Raw genomic sequence first — 19,101 nt, forward strand, 5'->3', positions numbered from 1 at the left:
AGCAGAAACCTAGATTTGGGGAGCCACCCAGGCGCCCCAGAGGGATCTATTTCAATAGCAGCAGTAGCAACTGCCACCTAACATCAATCAAGCACTCAGGGGACCAGGCACTGAGTTATGTGCTTTACAGAAATTTTTCCATTTAAATGTCACAATAAGCATATGAAAGGCTGTTATTATTCCTATGTTACAGATGAGGAAACCAAGACTGAGAACTTTAGAAACTTGCCCAGTTTTCAAGGTTAGCAAGTGGCAGACCTAGAATTTGAACTTGGAAGTTAGGTTTCACACTGTATAGGAGATCAGGTGTTTTATTTTTAGAGTATATTTGATTGTTAGACTGCTCACTTTAGATATTGTCTTTTAAGTATACAAAAGAATATATAAAACACAAATAATAGTAATATACTTGCTTTTAGAACTTTATTTCTCTCTCCCACACTCACCTTTCTTCTCCCTTAAAGTCTCAAGTTAGAAGTCAAGGACAGAAGAGCAAAGATAAGAGGCAGGACTGAATTACTGAATAGTATTTTTACCACCTGAAACCACCCTCAGCTGTAACTCCTCTCAGAGCTAAGTGATGCACATGAACAATTTATTACAAGCCTTAAAATTTTCTCATAAAAGCAAACTTAAAAAAGACAAAAAAAAAAACAACTTTTTTTTTTTTTTTTTTTTAAGAGGTGAAATGGACCTTAAGAGATCGTCTGTTCAACCCTTGGTATTAGAGTGGAAGAAATGAGGATTCTCTTGAGTTAGTATCTGGGATAGAACCAAAACTCAGGTCTTTCAAGACCTCCCCTGACCTGTGGCTTCTGTAAGACTGGCCCTTAATCTGTATCAATGAGGTGGCCTGTCTCTGCCTGAAAGACTTTGGATCTGAATGAGTACTCCATGGGGGATATTTCTCTTTGCATGTGATGGAAACAAGGGGGAAAAACACGTATTTAGAGAACTGAGAGTGGTCTAATATGAATATGGATTGCAATATGGAACAGAAGACCAGCTTTTACCTTTAGCACAGATTATGACTCGAAGCAGTTAGCCCTTTGAGAATTCGCTAACTACTGTAGAACCGTTTCATGTTTAAGTCCACACCCATTCAAACACTTGCCAATTCATAACAAAGGTAATGGACGTTGTTTATCTGGATATATTTTCAGTCTACTCTCTCCACACCAAATGCTTACATAAGTGCATTTAAGGCCAAATATCTACAATGTTCATTACATTTTAGGCAGGCTATATCTTAGATTTTTCTTAGATTTCTTAGAGTTCAGAGGGTTGTAGATCTTTTGAATTCAATGTAGTACAATTGTAGGTTGCAATGATTTGTGGTTCTGTGATTATAAATAGGTGAAATGTCTTAGAAAGTGCAGGCTTCATGTGAAAGTCCTAAACTGGAACAGAATACTAGAGAGCTACAGTAATTGTCATGCTCTGACCAAAATGCTTCATTGGTGTATGATCTTAGGAGTCATTTAACTTTGCTGTGTCTCTATTTTGCTCTCATAGGAACTATGTGGATGCCATAGGACATATCTAAAGTGCTCTGGACACTACAAAAAAAAAAAAAAAAAAAAGGACACCCTTCTCAGACCTTTTAAAGCCACTTCCCCATATCCAAAGGGAGGGGAACTGCAAACAGAAATAATTTAGGATTTTAATGCCATATAACTTACCTATATCGCTCCTCCTGTAAGGCCTGCATTATTAATGAATAGTCTCTCTGATAATGTTCCTTGAGGGTCTCAAAGGATTCCTCCAGTCTGGCCTGGGTTTCCCGGATCTCCTGGATCTCATGTAGTAGTGCATCAAATCCTGAGCTCTGCATGTCCAGAGTGTTTGTTTTGGAGCTGGATGCTCCTACAGCAATGCCTCCAGTGGTGCTATTGGCTCCCACTGAGCCTGAAGTGGCACTAGAACAATCTTCCTCACTACCATATTTTGGGCTTGATTGAAAGTTTGAAATCACCCCCAAAGCCTTCCCCCCATCATCCACTTGCCCTTCCTCTAAAGAGTCCTTCAGGTTAGGGATGTTGTCTGCACTGCCAAATTTATTCCGGATTAGTGAAGCAATCTCTCTGGGTTTTGAGACTACGGCCCCCGCTGCTGAATGGGTTGCCTGGGAGAAGCTAGAAAGTCCACCTTTGACACTGTCCACCACACCTTCACTGAAGCCAGTCACCTTTGCTCCCACATCCTTCAGACCTTGGTGCATGTCCCTGAAGACATCCTTCGGCTGCCGGGGAATCCCATTCTGCTCCACCTCTCGGAGCTTCCTGTGGTAGTGCTCAAGCTTCTTTTGTAGCTGGAGGATGGTTTGGGCAGATTTCTGGTTCTTCTTCTCAAAGACCTGCTTGATGCGGGCAGCCTGCTGCTTGTCTGCACTGTTGGCAAGCTTCAAGTACTCAGCAACGTTGTCATCCCGGGCTGTTTGTGCAATCTTGATCTGTTCTGTGAGCTTCAGGATCTTCTGCTGCAGATGAGCAATAGCAGCCTTTGTGCGCTGAGGGTCCGGTGTTCCATCCACAGAGTCTGTGTGGATACTGCCATCAGTGCTGGAGGCCACTGCACTGGAAGTCTGGGCGAGGCTGCTTACTTCCAAACGCTCAATCTAGTGTAAAAATAAGAAGTGGATGTTAGAAGGAGCCCAAGAGGACTACCTCTCCGGAATCAATGGGCCAAATGTATTGAAAATTTACATACTCCCAGATCTCAGCACAGATAGTTGACCAAAGTCCTCCTGTCCTATACAAGCCCCATCTCCCTCTTGGGTACTGTCCTTATACAAGTATACTTTGCTTTACACAAAACGGACATATGAAAAAAGATATGCACAAGATGTAAACTGGGGGTGTCTTCCTTTGTTAGAGAATTTATCACAATATTCAAAGCTCCCCTAGTGGATTTAAAGCATGATTTAATTTACATTCTCCACACATACTTTTGTGAAACAAGGTACATCTGCATTTCAATTTAATTATATGAAAAGTATTTTAGTATTCAGACATCACTAATTCCAATCCACGCTCTCAGATTATGGTCATCCAAAATGCTGGTGACAACAGGTATTTTACTGGCTAGATATAAAAGTCCTATTTATCACAGTGTCTTTTTATCCAAAGTATGTCAAGGTGATGGAATTATTCTCTCTATTCTGATAGGGACCCTCAATTGGTAGCTGGAAACAGGTGGTGGTAAGAAAGAGAAGTTACTACCGAAAGTGCCAAGGATAAATGTGGTATCCTGTTAGAGTTAATATCCCAGATCACAAGTAACTGTGATAAACTTGGGCAAGAGAAAGTGAATACTCAGGGAGAGGGACAGTGAGAGGTAAGAAATTAATCAAGTCAACAACTAAGTTCAGGTCTTCTGGAGTTCAAACTTTGTGAATTCTATCCAGTAAAAGGTTTTTTATTAGACAAGGGATTCCAAAACACACACAAAAACTATCCTTCATATGGGTGAGCAACCACTCAAAGGAGATAAAGAAGAAGGCAAGCTGCTCAGATTTGAGAACTGAAACTATCCAATTTCAAAGCTGTTAGCCAAAGCTGGGAGAGGTCAGGTTTCCCTAACTCAGGACATAAAAACAAAAACAAAACAAAACAAAAAACCTTGGGTGTGGCTTGTGGTACAGTAAAGTAGGGCTCATGCAAAAAGTCCTTAGAAATTGCTCTCTACTGAGCAGGAACAGAAATAAATAATAAAAGAACCATTTCAGGGTAATAAAATTCCCAGTATGAGTGTCAAATTACAAATTACCATCTTGGAGGTTAACATCATAACTCTTTACTTGGTCCCCAGCCCTAATCTGTAACCAGCCAACAATTTGATAGAAAGAACTGTAGGCTACCCTCTTATACCAAATGTTAAATATTCGTGAAATGCTGATAATTAGCTTGTCAGTCTTTGTTTTATCTTGGTTATTTCTCCTCAGTTTGCCATCTGAGCAGGAATTATGGTGCTCTAGAACTCTAAAAATATTAGTTCATTACTGGAAAGTTCATTACTGGAATTAATTTTTACTACTGATATGAATAAAAACTATTTCCTTTTTAGATGAACAAATGAGAAATAATGTGCATTTAAATAGAATCAAAAGATAATTTAAGGGGCGCCTGGGTGGCGCAGTCGGTTAAGCGTCCGACTTCAGCCAGGTCACGATCTTGCGGTCTGTGAGTTCGAGCCCCGCGTCGGGCTCTGGGCTGATGGCTCAGAGCCTGGAGCCTGTTTCCGATTCTGTGTCTCCCTCTCTCTCTGCCCCTCGCCCGTTCATGCTCTGTCTCTCTCTGTCCCAAAAATAAATAAACGTTGGAAAAAAAAATTAAAAAAAAAAAAAAAAAAAAAGATAATTTAAAACTGAAATGAATAGCAAAATGACATTATGTTCCCCTAATAACAAAAATGTCCAGAATAGTTAGGGACTAGCAAATAATTATTTTGTGTAACTTCCTCCATCGGCCCCATTCATTTTTAGGTGCAAGCTAACGAGCAGTGAAAGGGCCAGAGGGAAGCAGCAGAAAGGAGAATGAGCCAGAGTCCCAGATAACCACGTTGAAAAAAGTTGAAAATGGAGCTTAGAAACTCTCTCTTCAGTTGCACAGGGTTTCCAATGCATGATTTTCTTTCTGAATGGGATTTCAGATCCCATAACTATAGTACGTAATAGACTCTGATTGTGTACTTATGTTTAATAGCTTAAATCTACCACAGGAAAAGGAAAGCAAATATGAAATACCACTGACCCAAGACTACAAGCTTATGCATTGTCTAGTTTTCTTAGGTTCTTTGTTATCGGAATATCACCTCACATGTAGTCTCTTGTGTAAAGAAGTGCAGGTACAGAAAACAAGTTTAACTATTACTCAGGGAGGATAAATATTGATCATACTGGTGAAAATATGGCTTTGGGAATAAAATCAAGGTTTTATTATATCTCTAAATTTGAAAAAAAAACACAGTAACATTTCAATATAATTATTTATAAAATAGATCACAGTTTGGTTGTGATTTTATTTCCCTACACAATAACTAAAGAGGTAGACCAGACTCTTTAATCTGACTTCTGTCCTGAGCTGTCTGGGGCCACACTGTATCTTTCCAGTATATGACTCCCACTCAGAATCATCAATATGCCTGTAAGAGTGTATCTGACAGAACCTACTGTCCTCAGCCTTCAAAGAAAACTAACCCCACAGCTTCTGCAGGAGGGAAGCATAACAGTTGAAAGTATGAATCACTCAATTACTCAGTAACTCTTCCCAATATTGGCAGGCACTATCCTTAAAAAGGAAGGAGAGAGAAGAGGAAGAAATTGTGACAGGTGGAGAGGGGAAAAAAGAGGGGAGAAGAGAAGAGGAATGGAGAAGGAAAGAAAAAGATAAACTATAGATTTACAGGACAGGGGGTGTGAGTACTCTCTTAGTATCTTTTGAGCTATGAACAAAAGCCCTCAGAGGTAAGAGTACTTAGCTGGGAGTCACAAAGGCACCAACTGAAAAAGTGGTTCTCTTTTTCAAAAGCCTTTGCTGGCGTATCAGGTATCCATATATAACAACATAAAATTAGATTCCACCTCATTCCAGACAGACAATTAAAATGCAAATGTGAAAAGCAAATTCTATTTTTTAATTTTTATTTTTTTAATGTTTATTTATTTTGAGAGAGAGTGCATGTGGGAGCATGAGTGGGGGAGGGGCAGAGAGAGAGGGAGAGAAAGAAAATCCCAAGCAGGCTCCGCGCTGTCAGCACAGAGCCCAACATGGGCTCAATCTCACAAACTCTGAGATAATGACCTGAGCTGAAATCAAGAGTCAGATGCTTAACCAACTGAGCCACCCAGGTGTCTCTAAAAGCAAATTTTAAACCTTTGAGAAGGCGGTATTGGAAAATAGGGAAGGACTTTCTTAAACATACATGAAAAGACACAAATCAGAAAAACAAAGTTATTTAATTTGGCTACGTTTAGTATAGTAGTGAAGCATGGTTTCTGGCATAAAACTGCTTGGGTTCAAATCCAGCTTTGCTACTTACTACTCATGTGACCTGGGGCAAGTTGCTTAAACTCTGCATCCATTTCATCAACTGTAAAATGGGAATAATACTAAGGCCCACTTCAGAAGACTGTTTTGAGAATGAAATGGGTAAATAAACATAAAAGCGCTCAAAAACAGTCCTGGACACAGAGTAAACAGTTACTACTGGCTATTATTTTTTCTATCATTCTAAGTAGTTCTTTTAAAAAAATCAAGTATTAAAAGATTCTAGAATATACTTCCTTTTAAGATCTTTCACATTTCAGGCATGATCATGGAATATACAGAGTCTGAACCAAAGGAATAATGTAATTCAAGGTACTACAGTACAAGTAATAGTCATCTTTCTTGACTGTTGGTCTTGTGGCTAGGCAGCTGGCTACCTAATCTTGCAAAGCTCACAACAGGCCTATAAAGTAGACAACGTTATTACTAATTTACAAATGAAGTGACTGTGAGGTACTTCTTACTACCTTATCAAGTGGCAAGATTATTTATTCAATAGGGCTTCATGTGACCATAGGCTGAAGGGCTTTCATGAGTGATCATACCTACCAGTGTAGCAAGTCCTGGACACTTATGGCTGGGGACAGTATTAACCTGTACAGAGAAAATCTAGGAGCAAAAACCAGTCTGTTAAATTTATTTTGACTACTTATTGGAAGCTGGGCAAAGTGCTACACAGCTAGAGGTATGGTCAAAGGCTACAATTCATGATCTTACTGTTGCTATAACAAATAGATATGCTGCTTTGTTTGCACTTTGTTTCTTACTATTAATGCATTTGCCAGGGCGCCTGGGTTGGTTAAGCATCGGACTTAATTTTAGCTTAGGTCACAATCTAGCAATTCGTGGGATTGAGCCCTGCATTGGGATCTGTGCTGACAGTATGGAGCCTGCTTGAAATTCTCTCTTTCCCTCTCTCTCTGCCCCTGCCCTGCTCATGCTGTCTCTCTCTTAAAAATAAACATTAAAAAAAAAAAAAAAAAGAATTCATTTGCTAGGGGGTGCCTGGCTGGCCCAGTCAGTAAGCCATGTGACTCTTGATCCCAGGGCTGTGGGTGTGAGCCCATGCTGCGTGTAGAGATTACTTAAAAATAAAATCTTAAAAAAATTAATTTGCCACACTTAAATGATCTTTTAACAGATTTTAGTTAATTGATCCGAAAACAGTTCAAGAGAAAATTTAAACAGTGATGCCTCAAAAGACCAATTAGTCAGGGGCAGAGTAGAGCTATCTCGGGGAGAATATTTGATAAAAGTTTTATAATGGCTTGCAATATTCATTTGCAAATACATTACAGATCTATCTACTTTCTCTGAGTATATGGAAGTGTCAGAATATGGGAGCACCCAGCTTTGAGAACAATCATGTATAAAGGGACATGGTGGAAAGAGCAAGGAGTAGAAAGACCTAGGTTCACACCTGGCTTTGCCACCTTACTAGCTAGGTGTCTTTGGGCTACCTACTTGTTCTCTTTGAGTCTAAGTTTTCTTATCTATTCAATGGGGTTATCATTCTCTTGTGAGATTATCTGAAAAAATGTTAAATATATGTGAAATCAGATTATGCCTGCCAAACATCGTGAGCATTCAAAAAGTTACCTTTTTCTATTCCTTACCTGGTTCATTACTCAAAGGTACATATTTGTAACTAGAAAAGATTCAGAAATCCCTGACTTGACATCACTGCCTTCAATAAAAGCCAACAGCCCCATCCTGTCTACTTAGCGGAATGAAGTCTTTATAGACTTCATAGACTTTATATATCTGTGCTTTATAGAATACTGGCTCTCTTTCAGGAAATTTCTGCACACTACATAATCGACATCATTTCTGAGAAAATTAAGCAGGCATTTTAGAGTAAAAGAAGAAGGGTGGGAAGTGGAGAAGTCTTTGTAATTAATCTGAAAACAAATAGAATCTGGACTATTTTGGTTTTTCTGAAAGTGGATCTTTTCCAAGGCCGATTTCATCGAATGGGTTGTGCAGTGTAGCCTTTGCAAATTGAATACTTAGGCACCTGCAGATGCAGCTCCATTATTCTTCCAAAATTTTTCTCACAGGTATTGGGGCCACGGCTCTGACCCAAAACTGGAGTGTGTGGCTCAATTCAAGTGCACTTATATTTAGTGGGGGCAACAGGATAGAATATTGGATTGTTGAGAGACTACCCCGCACCCCAAATCCAATATAAACTGTAATCCCTAGAGATTCATAATCTTGGTCTTAAGAACCAGACAGAAATCGATCTTCTAATCAATGATAAACACAAAGATACTCTGGTTCATCATATAAATTTTTCTTTTTCTGCCAGGCAGGTTGTGTTGAGAAGGTACAACAGAGGAAAGAGTCCTGCCTTAGGAGCTATTGAATTCTGTATCATTATCTCCTGGAGGCTTGCCTTTGCCAACACCCCCAACACCTTATCCTTAACAAAAAGAAAAGAAACCTCAAGTCAATTAGCACTTTGTGCAGCAAGTATATATTTATTACGGGAAGACTTTTCACCTATCTCCAGTGTCTCACTGTAGAAATGACATGCCCTTCCCTTCTCACAGTAAGCACAACTCTGTTCAGCAATTCTGACTGACATTTAGTCTGCTATGCAATGAAGAGGAAATCTCAAGTGGGAGTAGTAGAAAATAAAAATGAACTAAAGTTCCACCAAACCCATAGCCAGCAAGCTTTTTCTCTAAGCGTTCCATTTTTACTTTGGAGCTAAAATCAAGATTCAACTTATAGCCTTAAAAACAGGCCTTTTTACCTGTCACAAAGTTTTTTTTCTCACTTGATAAATAATCCTTGTACACAATGGAGTTTTTCCTGTAAGTTCTAGGGATCACTTTTTCATATTTTTATACAGAACTTTGGTTATATGGAATAGTCCTAGGTTCTACAGAGATGTGTCTAGACTACCACAGAGGGGAATAGTGAAAGCAAGTGAGTAGGGTTCCTGGAACCCTGATTACCACTGCTTTCATCTATGTTATATGGGTATTCTGGGAAAAGTTTGCTTAGAAAAATAAAATAATGTTTTATTGCTTAATACTCATGATAATAATCCTGGCCACTTCTAAAGTTGGTACTGTAGTTTAGTTTGTCCCAAACTTCCTTTTTGTGCATTAAGAACCACTTAAGGCCCTATGTGCTTTTTTACAACCAGCACTTCTTAGATCCTTTTTCTATAAATAACGAAGTTTTAAAGTAACTTCATGGGGAATACCGTGTATGTGACAATGAGTAGAGGACATGCTCACTGAAATGTGAATTCTGGTGGAGTTTGCACACTAGTTTTGTGGCTAAGGATCCTACTACGTGCCTCAGCAAATGACAAAAAAAAAATGTATCATGGATCACTTGAAAACAATGGAAACCTTAAATTTAAATCCACATAGGCTTAGGATCACACCTGTATAATCTGGTTCTTCTGACATGGCATGCTGTTTCACACCTCTGGGCTTCTGGCCATATAGTCGAGGGCATGTTCTTTCCTTTTCTGGCTAACTTCTATTCATCCTTCAAGAACCACTTCAGATGTAACCTCTTCCAGGACATCTTTCCCAACAAACTCCCTCTCCCAGCTGGATTAATGGCTTTCTTCATATTCCCATGTACCTATACATATACTTCTCTCAATGTCCTTATCACATTATGTTGAAATGATCGGGTGGCTTGCTTCTACTGACCTAAGTTCCTGAGGCCAGGAAACAAGTTATATTCATCTTTGTACCCCAAGAAGCTAACACAATTTTTTGTGCAAAAAATCTAGGAAATGTTTAATATAAATGCTCACCAGCACTGCCTTAACGTGCTTCTATCTCTCATATGTCATACAGTGACTAAGCTTATGTTACTACAAATGGAACAAATGCCAGGATTTTTGTAAGAAAAATAGTTTCCAATAGATGATACTCATCCCTCCAAGGCTGCTGAGGAAAAATCAACTGTGTTGAATATCAATTTAGATTATTAACATCCTATCTGGTCTACCCTGCTCTAACCCAACTGCAAAATATCCATTACAGGATCTAGGATTGCTGCTCAGAATTGCTATGTCACAGGAGCACTGGTTTCCTGGCTTACGTGAAAGGCATCATTGAGGATTAGCACTGCCAGGCCTGATGTTTGGACTTAATAGATTCATGTAAGTCTGGTCAGATGATTTATTGTCATTTTAACAAAGCTTTGCAGAATGTTTCCTATGCACAGGGCCTATGTTAGGCAGTGGAAGTACCAAAAAAACAAAGAAAACACACTTAAGGAGCCTGCAATCCTAGTAGTCAATAGTATGCTCCTTTGTGATGGTTAAATGTTATTTTTGTAAGTACAGGTGCTTTGAGCTCAGAAGGAACCTGAGAGGTCAAACAGTTAAGAAAATTTATTTTACAGGTGAGTAACAGATTGTGAGAGAAAGCTCTCTCCCCGATAACTAAAAGAAAAAATAACATACACTGAAAGTGAGAGGTTCAACTTAACCAGGGGGTTTCAAGTTTCAGTTCATGTATGCCACTGGAAGTACCCAAACAGAGACTTCATGCCTGAATGTTAAAAATGTCACATGAGGATATACTGATTGACATTTGCTATAGATGATCCAAGTTTCCTTCTGAGATTATGATTTATTAAAAAGAAATAGTGACTTGGGCTATGGATTATTCAAAAACTATTGTCACAAGACTTCAGAATGATTAGTCTGAAGCACACAACTCGGCTAAGGCTAAAATTAGTTTCTATTTTCTGAGCATTCACTAGCCAGCGAAAGAAGAAGGTGACACAGAAATGTTTTCACTGCTGAGGATTTAAAAATACATGTAAAATCCATGTGTGGATTAGCCAATTTGTAAAACTTGCCACCAATGAGTTCCCCATTACAAGGTAATTCCCTACAAATACTTTTATAACACAAGTTTCCTTAAAACAAAAGATTTCTAAGTCTCAGCTTAATCCTATTTATTTCACTCAATTTTGATAAAATGCTAAAGCAATGGAAGAATGTGGAAAACCCCATAGGGTGTGTGATAACTGGGCTATCACTGAACTTTTCAGGCTTGTTCAGTAGCTTAAAGAATGGAGGCTCTAAGGAGGGGATGTCCAAACCACACATCCCCAATCCCATTTCAGGGCTTAAATACTCTTCTTTCTCTTAAAATGGTCTTAAATACCATTTATTTGTTGACGAGTTCCAAATGTATGCCTTCAGCCCATACTGTGCTTAACTCTAGATCCAACTACCTACTTAATATCTCTTCTTGGATGTCTAATGGTCATTTCAAATTTACTATGTACAAAACTGAATTCCTGATATCCCCAAAACCTGCTCTTCCTGCAGTCTTTCCCATCTCAGCCAATGGCTACTTCATTGATCCATATGCTCAGATCCAAAGCCTTGGAGTCAACTTTAAGTCCTCTTTCTCTCACATACTCTATCCAGTTAACAGCAACATTAATAATCATAGTTGCTAATACATAAAGTATTTACTATATGCCAGGCAAGGTTCTAAATCCTTTGTATGTTCAGTAAATTGTATAGTTCTTACAATGACACCACTATAGTTTAAAGCTAAGAAAACTAAAGCATAAAGCATAAATAATTTAAGTTGTTCAAGATCACAAAGTAAAGAAGGGGAAAAGCCAAATGTTTAAACCCAGACAGTCTGGTTCCAGAGTCTAAGTTGTTACCCCCTATGTATATTACATTTCTCCAGCAAATGTTTTGGGCTCTACTTGCTAAAGAGACATAAAATCTCACCACATCTCACTGAATCTCCACTGCCACCACTCTGGTATAAGCCACAATTAACTCTCACCTGGACTATTGCAGTAAGTCTCTTAACTATCACTAGATTAGTATTTTTATAATCAATAATCTGTACAGCAACTAGAGTGATCCTTTAAAAACATATCAGGTCATGGGACGCCTGGGTGGTTCAGTTGGGTACATGTCTGACTCTTGATTTCAGCTCAGGTCATGATCTCATGGTTCATGGAATTGAGCCCCGCATCAGGCTCTGCACTGAAAGATAGTATGGAGCTTGCTTGGGATTTTCTCCCTCTCTCTCTGTCTGCCCCTCTTCTGCTTACACACGTGCACACATACTCTCTCTAAAACAAACAAACAAAAAAACCACACATAAAAAAATATGAGGTCACAACAGTCTTTTACACCTAAAACTTTCCAGTGTTCCCTATGTGAGTCAGAGTTAAGGCCAAAGTCTTTACAATGGCCTGGACAACCATGACCTGGCACCTGCAGCACATCCATTACCTCCCTATCTGTATCTCCTACTATTCATCCCTTACTCCACTGCCACCAGCTACAATGGCCTCCTTGCTGTTTCTGGAATGTATCAGGCATGTACCTATTTCAAGGCTTTTCCATTTAGTGTTCCTCCTGCCTGTAATACTTTTCCCCACAAACCTGCACAGCTTATTCCATCATCTCCTTTAAGTCTTTCCTCCACTGTCACCTTAGTAACATCCCTTAGGTGTCTCTGACATCCTGTATGGATGCTGGTCCTTCCTACCTTGGCCAATTTTTTCACAGGTGATAAGCAATAGCAAGATTTCAGTTTTTCTGATAAAGTACAAATAAAGTAAAATTACATAATGAAAATGACTAGTTCAGGGACTTTGCATATGAATGGAAGACTAGTTCTCCGATGTATCTAGGTATCTGTAGGGTAAAATGTAGGGACAGCCTAGAGAAAATCAGGAGTACATAGATGGAGAAAGGATATCATGGTGCTATGATATTAAGGAAGCAAATTATACAAAAGATTGAGGTTTCCTACCATTTAATTCATTTTGCAACTATTCTTTGTTTTCCTTATGTAAAGCACTGAATAAAGGTGAATCCCTGCTCTCAAGAAACATATAATCCAGTCAGTGAGACATGAAAATGATCAACTAAAATACAGGTCCAATTAAGTAAATGATGTAGCAGATATGAAGGCAAAGTACTTCTTGAGCATAGGAAGGAGTCACGTATTCAGAAGGAAAAGGGAACAGAGGAGGATTCTTGGAGGAGGTAAAAAAAAAAAAAAATGAACCTTGAAGGAAGAAGTTAGAAGCTTTTGATATAAAGAGAAGTGATAAAGAAAGGCATTTCAAGATGACAATGCAGTATGAACAAAGGCCCAGAAGAAGGAAATATAGTAGCTTCTTTAAGATAATTGAGTAGTTTGTGAGGTTATATAAATAGGGCTCTGGCAGGAGATGAGATCCCAAGGTAGGTCTAAATCACTGTTTTGCACTTTATTCCAAAGGTACTTCCAAAGGCTTCTCAATGCTAATAGTAGCAAAATCTCCTTTGGAATCTAGACTTATAGATCCAAAAACCTACTTGACTATATTAAAATATGCATGTCCAAAACCAAACACCACAATTCCTCCTACAAACCTGGTTTTCTTATAGTGTTCTCTATCTCTATCTCTCACCTGGTTATAAAACAAGGCCAAGCTTGGGGCGCCTGGGTGGCGCAGTCGGTTAAGCATCCGACTTCAGCCAGGTCACGATCTCGCGGTCCGGGAGTTCGAGCCCCGCGTCGGGCTCTGGGCTGATGGCTCAGAGCCTGGAGCCTGTTTCCGATTCTGTGTCTCCCTCTCTCTCTGTCCCTCCCCCGTTCATGCTCTATCTCTCTCTGTCCCAAAAATAAATAAACGTTGAAAAAAAAAAATTAAACAAAAAAACAAAAAAAAAACAAGGCCAAGCCAAGGCCAAACTAAACCAAACCAAAGTCCAGGAACCATTCCTGACATCTTCTGCCTTCTACCTATATCCAATTCAACACCAAGTCCTATCTATTTTACTTTCCAAATTTCCATCAAATTATAATACTCTCCCATCTATCTCTACCACCACCACCTTAGGACAAACTCTTGTTATCTCTTTCCTGGATCACTGACTAATTTACCTGAATTCAATCAGGCTTTTCAGTTAAGCTGGAGAATTTTTTTTTTTTTTTTAAATGCTGAGGCGCCTGGCTGATTTAGTCTGTAGAACATGTGACTCTTAATCTCGGGGAAGTGAGTTTGAGCACCACATGACACAGATTTTTTTTTAAATAAGTTCTAAATCACCAAATGCTTAAATTCTTTTACGTAGCTTACCACAACTTTTTTGGGGGGAGGGGCAGAAAGAGAGGGAGAGAGAGAATCCTAAGCAGGCTCTGCACTATTAGCAGATAGTGGGGCTTGACGCTGGCTTGATCTCTTGAACCAGGAGATCATGACCTCATGAACCAGAAGATCATGACCTGAGCTGAAACCAAGATTCAAATGCTTAACTGACTGAGCCAGGCAACCCCCACCTGCAGCTGCCAACTCTTAAAAGAACAAGTATCTGAATGTGGTCTATCAAGTCAGTCCTACATGATTTAAGCCCTGGATCTATTTCTCTAGCTTCATCTTACAGCATGCTTCCCCCACTCTAGTCAAACTGGTCTTTTTCAACCCCTGCAACTCATCCTTTCTTCTCACCACAGGGCCTTTACATATAGAATACTGCTTACTTGTCCTTTCTTCAACTCTCAGCCAGGAAGTTTGCTAGATGTTTGGGTATGTACTAACGAACAAAACAAAGCATCTCTGTTTTCTATGAGGCTTAATGTCTGAGTGGATAAGAATGGTAGAGATGAAATAACCAGTAATCAAATAATATAAATTATTGAGAAGTACTACGAAGAAGAAAAAAAAAGGGTGCTATGAAAAAAGGAATAATGTAAGGGAGGGAAAACTACTTTAGATTGGGAAGTTATAGAAGAATTCTTTGAACAAGGGCATTTGATCTGAGGTCTCAAAGACAAAAAAGGAAGTTATTACTTTAACCAGGTCATAAATGAGGAAAGATATTATTACCGTTTCATGTGCCAAGAGAAAACAGAATTTGGAATTTTATCATAATCAAGGTAAAGAAACAGTTAAGAAAGCAATTCCAAAAAAGAGAGAGAGAGAAAAAAAAAGGATTTGTCCTTCACTTCTTAGAATTCACTTGGTTAATAGTTGAGACTATGTTACCAAAAAGTCTTAAGGAAGAAGAGGATGCTGAAGGAAGAAAAGATCAGTAAACAGGAAGGGGGCCACCTGCCCAGTAACCTAATGAAGTATATGGATAATTGTATTTACAAGGCTTATATAACCAATGAGTCAGCAAAAAGTCAGATGTCAATGGATCTCTTCTGTGCCCACTCTAAGCAGCTAGGAAACTTGGCTCTCTCTGCTGGAAAGAAGAGGGGCCCAAGAACAAGATCTCAGGTTAGGCTAATAAAACAATCAACATATCTTCCAGCAATACTTACCTAAGTTAGGATGAGGAAAAGTAAACCTTCAGACTTAGAAAAACCTAAGACATAGGATCCAACTTAAAGTAGATTAGAGCAAAGTGATTCTGGTAGGATTTCATAGATCTAATGCAACTCATTTCTTTAACTTGTCATGAAATGCTTGTTAAAGATTCCAAAATCAAGACCCCCAAATCTGTTTTAAAAAAAAACCTCGATTTTAAAAAGCAAATGTCTTTATCATTCTTGGGGTCCATAAATATTTAAGAGTTACTTTCTACAACTATCTTTTCTCTAACAAAGGCTAATATGTATGAATGATAACAGAAAAAGTTTTCATAATGACAGAATTGAGTCTGGCAAAGAAAAACATACAAAATAGAACATAAAGGGATTAAATTATAGTACAGAAGAGATACAGCACTAACCACCACTTGATATTGAACAGCAACGATAATGAACCAAGACAAACACCCACCAACGCACTGCTATGAAAATAGCAGACTCCTCATCCTGCCTTCCTCCACCTCCATACTTATGTTCTCAGGCTATTACTGTTCCAGAGGCAACAACTCAGTAAGACCAGGGAGCTTTTATTTTTTCTTTTCTACTTTAGGCCATAGGGAAAGCGGGGGGAAACAAAGGGGGGGGGTTAATTATAACTGTTCAAAGAAAAGAAAGGATATCTGTTAGTCAGCATTCTTTGCTCTGGAAGTTCCTGGCTTCTGCCTGTTCATAGACATCTGAGAAAACTTGATGATTATCTCTGAAGGTCACAAATGAATGATCAAAAATAATATTTTCCCTTCTGGCTTCTTGGATCACCCCTTTCCATCACATATGATTCTGCAAAATGCGTTAGTTATTGCTAAGAGGCAATTCTATGTAGTTGATATAGAAAAATAAAAATAATAATTAAAAAACCCCAAGAAACCCTCCCCCCCAAAACACAAGCAATACATTTATCTTACCAAAACCCCCCGTCAGGCAGTCTGCTGATTTTGCTTGCCACAAAGCTCATCCTTCATTTGGGTACTGCGAGAGCAAGCTTGGATAGTGAAAACAAATCACAACCTCTCTTGACTATGTGCTCTTTCCATTTGTCCCAGCTTCCAAACTGCAGAGGAGCTGTGGCATAGTCTGTCACGGCTGCACATACTTCGCTTCCGAGAATAACGCTGTAAATGAGGACAGCTACCACTGGGAATGCATTCCCCCACCAAAGAGCCAGCCGAAATGAAGCTTCTAGTGCATCCCTGGGCTTCTCACCTTCACAGCCTCAGAGAAGTGCCTTTCACAGAACAGGCAGGTAGAGCCGCACCACATCAACATCCTTGCATAGCCAATCCTCTGCAGTGCCCACCTCAGCCTATGTACAGTTCCGGTTCTGTCTTGTACATCAACTCTTGGAGCTTTCTACATCTGGGAGCCTGGGAGGGCTCTGTGCTGAATAAACAGAAAGCTTCTGCCAAACAAGCATCGTGTGTGTGTGTGTGTGTGTGTGTGTGTGTGTGTGTGTGTGTTTGTGAGTGTGTGTGTGTGTGCGCTTTGCTAGAGCTGCTAATGCAAATGAATAGTTTTACTCTGAGAATGGAGATCACACAGTATCTGCCTCTTTTCTGGAGCTGTGAGCATCTTTTATAAAAAACAAAAGCATCAAACTGGTTGAATTTAAAGCTACAGAGCAGTAATTCACCATTCACATTTGTCTTCTAGTTTAAAACCAGATTAAGGTTTAGAGAATAGCTTAAAGAAGGTTAAAAACATTCTAAATAAATGTTTAGGGAGCCTGGTTCAATAATCATAATCATCATCATCATCATCATCAAAACAAATCTACCCATGTTTAGATAAAGGACTAGAAGATTGCCAAAACAATTTCTATGCTTTCCTGAAGTTTCTTCTCTTATTTTTCATTTTAGGTTCACAAAATAATTAAAATGAAAATTGACCAATTATTCACTATGGAGGAAAGGAAAAAAACGCTTCTGAATGAAAAGCGCTGGAGTTGTCTGAAGTCTATGCAACAGATTAAAACACCACAATCTTAAGCCCTGCATCACATACCATTTACTGAATACCCATGATACTGCATGAAAGAACTGAACAACTGAAAGAGATTGTTCCTGCACTGAATAAGTCACTTTGGGAGTTAGACCATCAGATCTGAGCTTTTATTTTTTCATTTGTAAAACCAGTTCTGGGGAACGTGCACAGGAAGAATTTTAATGATTATGAAGTACAGTGTAGCATGTACAATGTATAATATGTGGAAACATTTCTCTGAGGTTACTACACAGAAAGGCATCATAAGAAGACAATTTGAGAGTTCGGTGCCTAAAGCTGTGATAATTTCTGTACTTGCATGTAAGTATGGGGCTGGAAGCTCAGGCCAGCACAGTACTAAGAGGTCAAAGAAGGGCTTTCCATCAGCATTCACCAGCTTCATGTAACATTAGACATAGAACTCTGACCCTGACTCTCCAGAACAAAGTAATAAAGAATTTAATGGCTTAATACAAGTTTTGTCTTTGCTTAAAAATTAGGTTGTAAGGTTTCAACAGAGTAAATTTTTGTTTCTACAAAAACAAAAGAAAAACCAATCCTGCACAGCTAGCATCAACACTAGCTAGTGTCTGCTTAATTCTGTTTATTACCATTCTTAATATATCTTCTTTTGAGACAATCAGGTTCATTATAGAAAACTTTGAAAACACAAGTGGGCATTAAAGAAAGCAAAAATTATCTGTAATCTCACCATTCAGAGAAAATCCAAACCAAACACTGACGTAAGGCCCTTCTAGTCTCTTTCCCTAACACTGAGATTTTTGAAACATATGTTGAAAACAAAGTGCTATAAGATGAAAGCTGTCTTGTTGGATGAGCCACCGCATGGAAGACAGTAGCCCTGAAGTTGCCCGTTGTATATTTGTAGGAGTCATGATTTTACCACCCCCCCCCAAAAAAAATCCCTAAACAGTTTTTGAGGACCCATGAAGACGCCAATAGATTCACCAGAGTTGCCAGAGAAGTATACCTCATTGGCTATGTTAGCCTGGGTACATCTCTTCTTGGCTCTCAAAGTAAATCCCAAGGGGCAACAGAACTTCAATTTTGCTGACTTTCTGGTTTTCTCAATTTTTTTTTCCCTCTTGCTGATTTTGTTTTTGTTTCTGGCTAATGCACAGTTGATAAGTTATTCATCATTGATGGATATACCTACTGAGAATTGGATTTTTATGGTCCCACCATTTGGTGGTCTATGTAGTAGAATGACAGAGATCTATTTTCTGTTGAGTGAAAAACCAAAAGAGAATTCAGTTTGTTAGACTTTTCTTTTTGTCCACTTGTCTATTTTGAGCTCAATTAAGAATGTTGCACATAATATTAAAGGAGAATAGCTCTTAGAGATCTGAACTGATGAGGTTTTATGTTTACTTTTGACCCATGACTAAAGCTGTAAAACTGAAGCCACAGCTCTGTATGTAATTCAGAAAGAACTTGACCTCTTAAGTATGAAATGTTTTCCAATTTTTAGAGGATATTGATTAATTTGATTATAATATCTCTTAAATTAAGAAGTTCTGTTCTCATTGGTTTTGTAGAGCTCAATAAGCACTTATTTATCAAATTTTTAGAATTTCCAAGAAAATAAAGTGAACCTATAATGCTCCAAATATGTTAGACAAAGAAAAAGAAATCCTATCTACAGAAACTACTAGTTCAGAAACATTTTAGGAGTCCAATTTCATATAATTAAGATAACTATTGTACAAATC

The 19,101-nt window shown here is 38.7% G+C and overlaps 1 protein-coding gene across 1 annotated transcript in view; it reads right to left on the reverse strand.

The window, feature by feature from the left end:
• The window catches only part of TMCC1 (transmembrane and coiled-coil domain family 1), a 191,412-nt gene that overhangs the window by 22,693 nt on the left and 149,618 nt on the right, over window positions 1-19,101 (reverse strand). Inside the window, exon 2 of the mRNA XM_047095890.1 lies at window positions 1,683-2,617. Coding sequence (XP_046951846.1) covers window positions 1,683-2,617 — 935 coding nt within the window. The remainder of the gene's footprint in view (window positions 1-1,682; window positions 2,618-19,101) is intronic.

Source organism: Lynx rufus, unplaced genomic scaffold (genome assembly GCF_022079265.1).
Source record: "Lynx rufus isolate CCGP_SWC_20201006 ecotype Redwood Valley unplaced genomic scaffold, mLynRuf1.p SCAF_4, whole genome shotgun sequence".
NCBI classification, from domain to species: domain Eukaryota; kingdom Metazoa; phylum Chordata; class Mammalia; order Carnivora; family Felidae; genus Lynx; species Lynx rufus.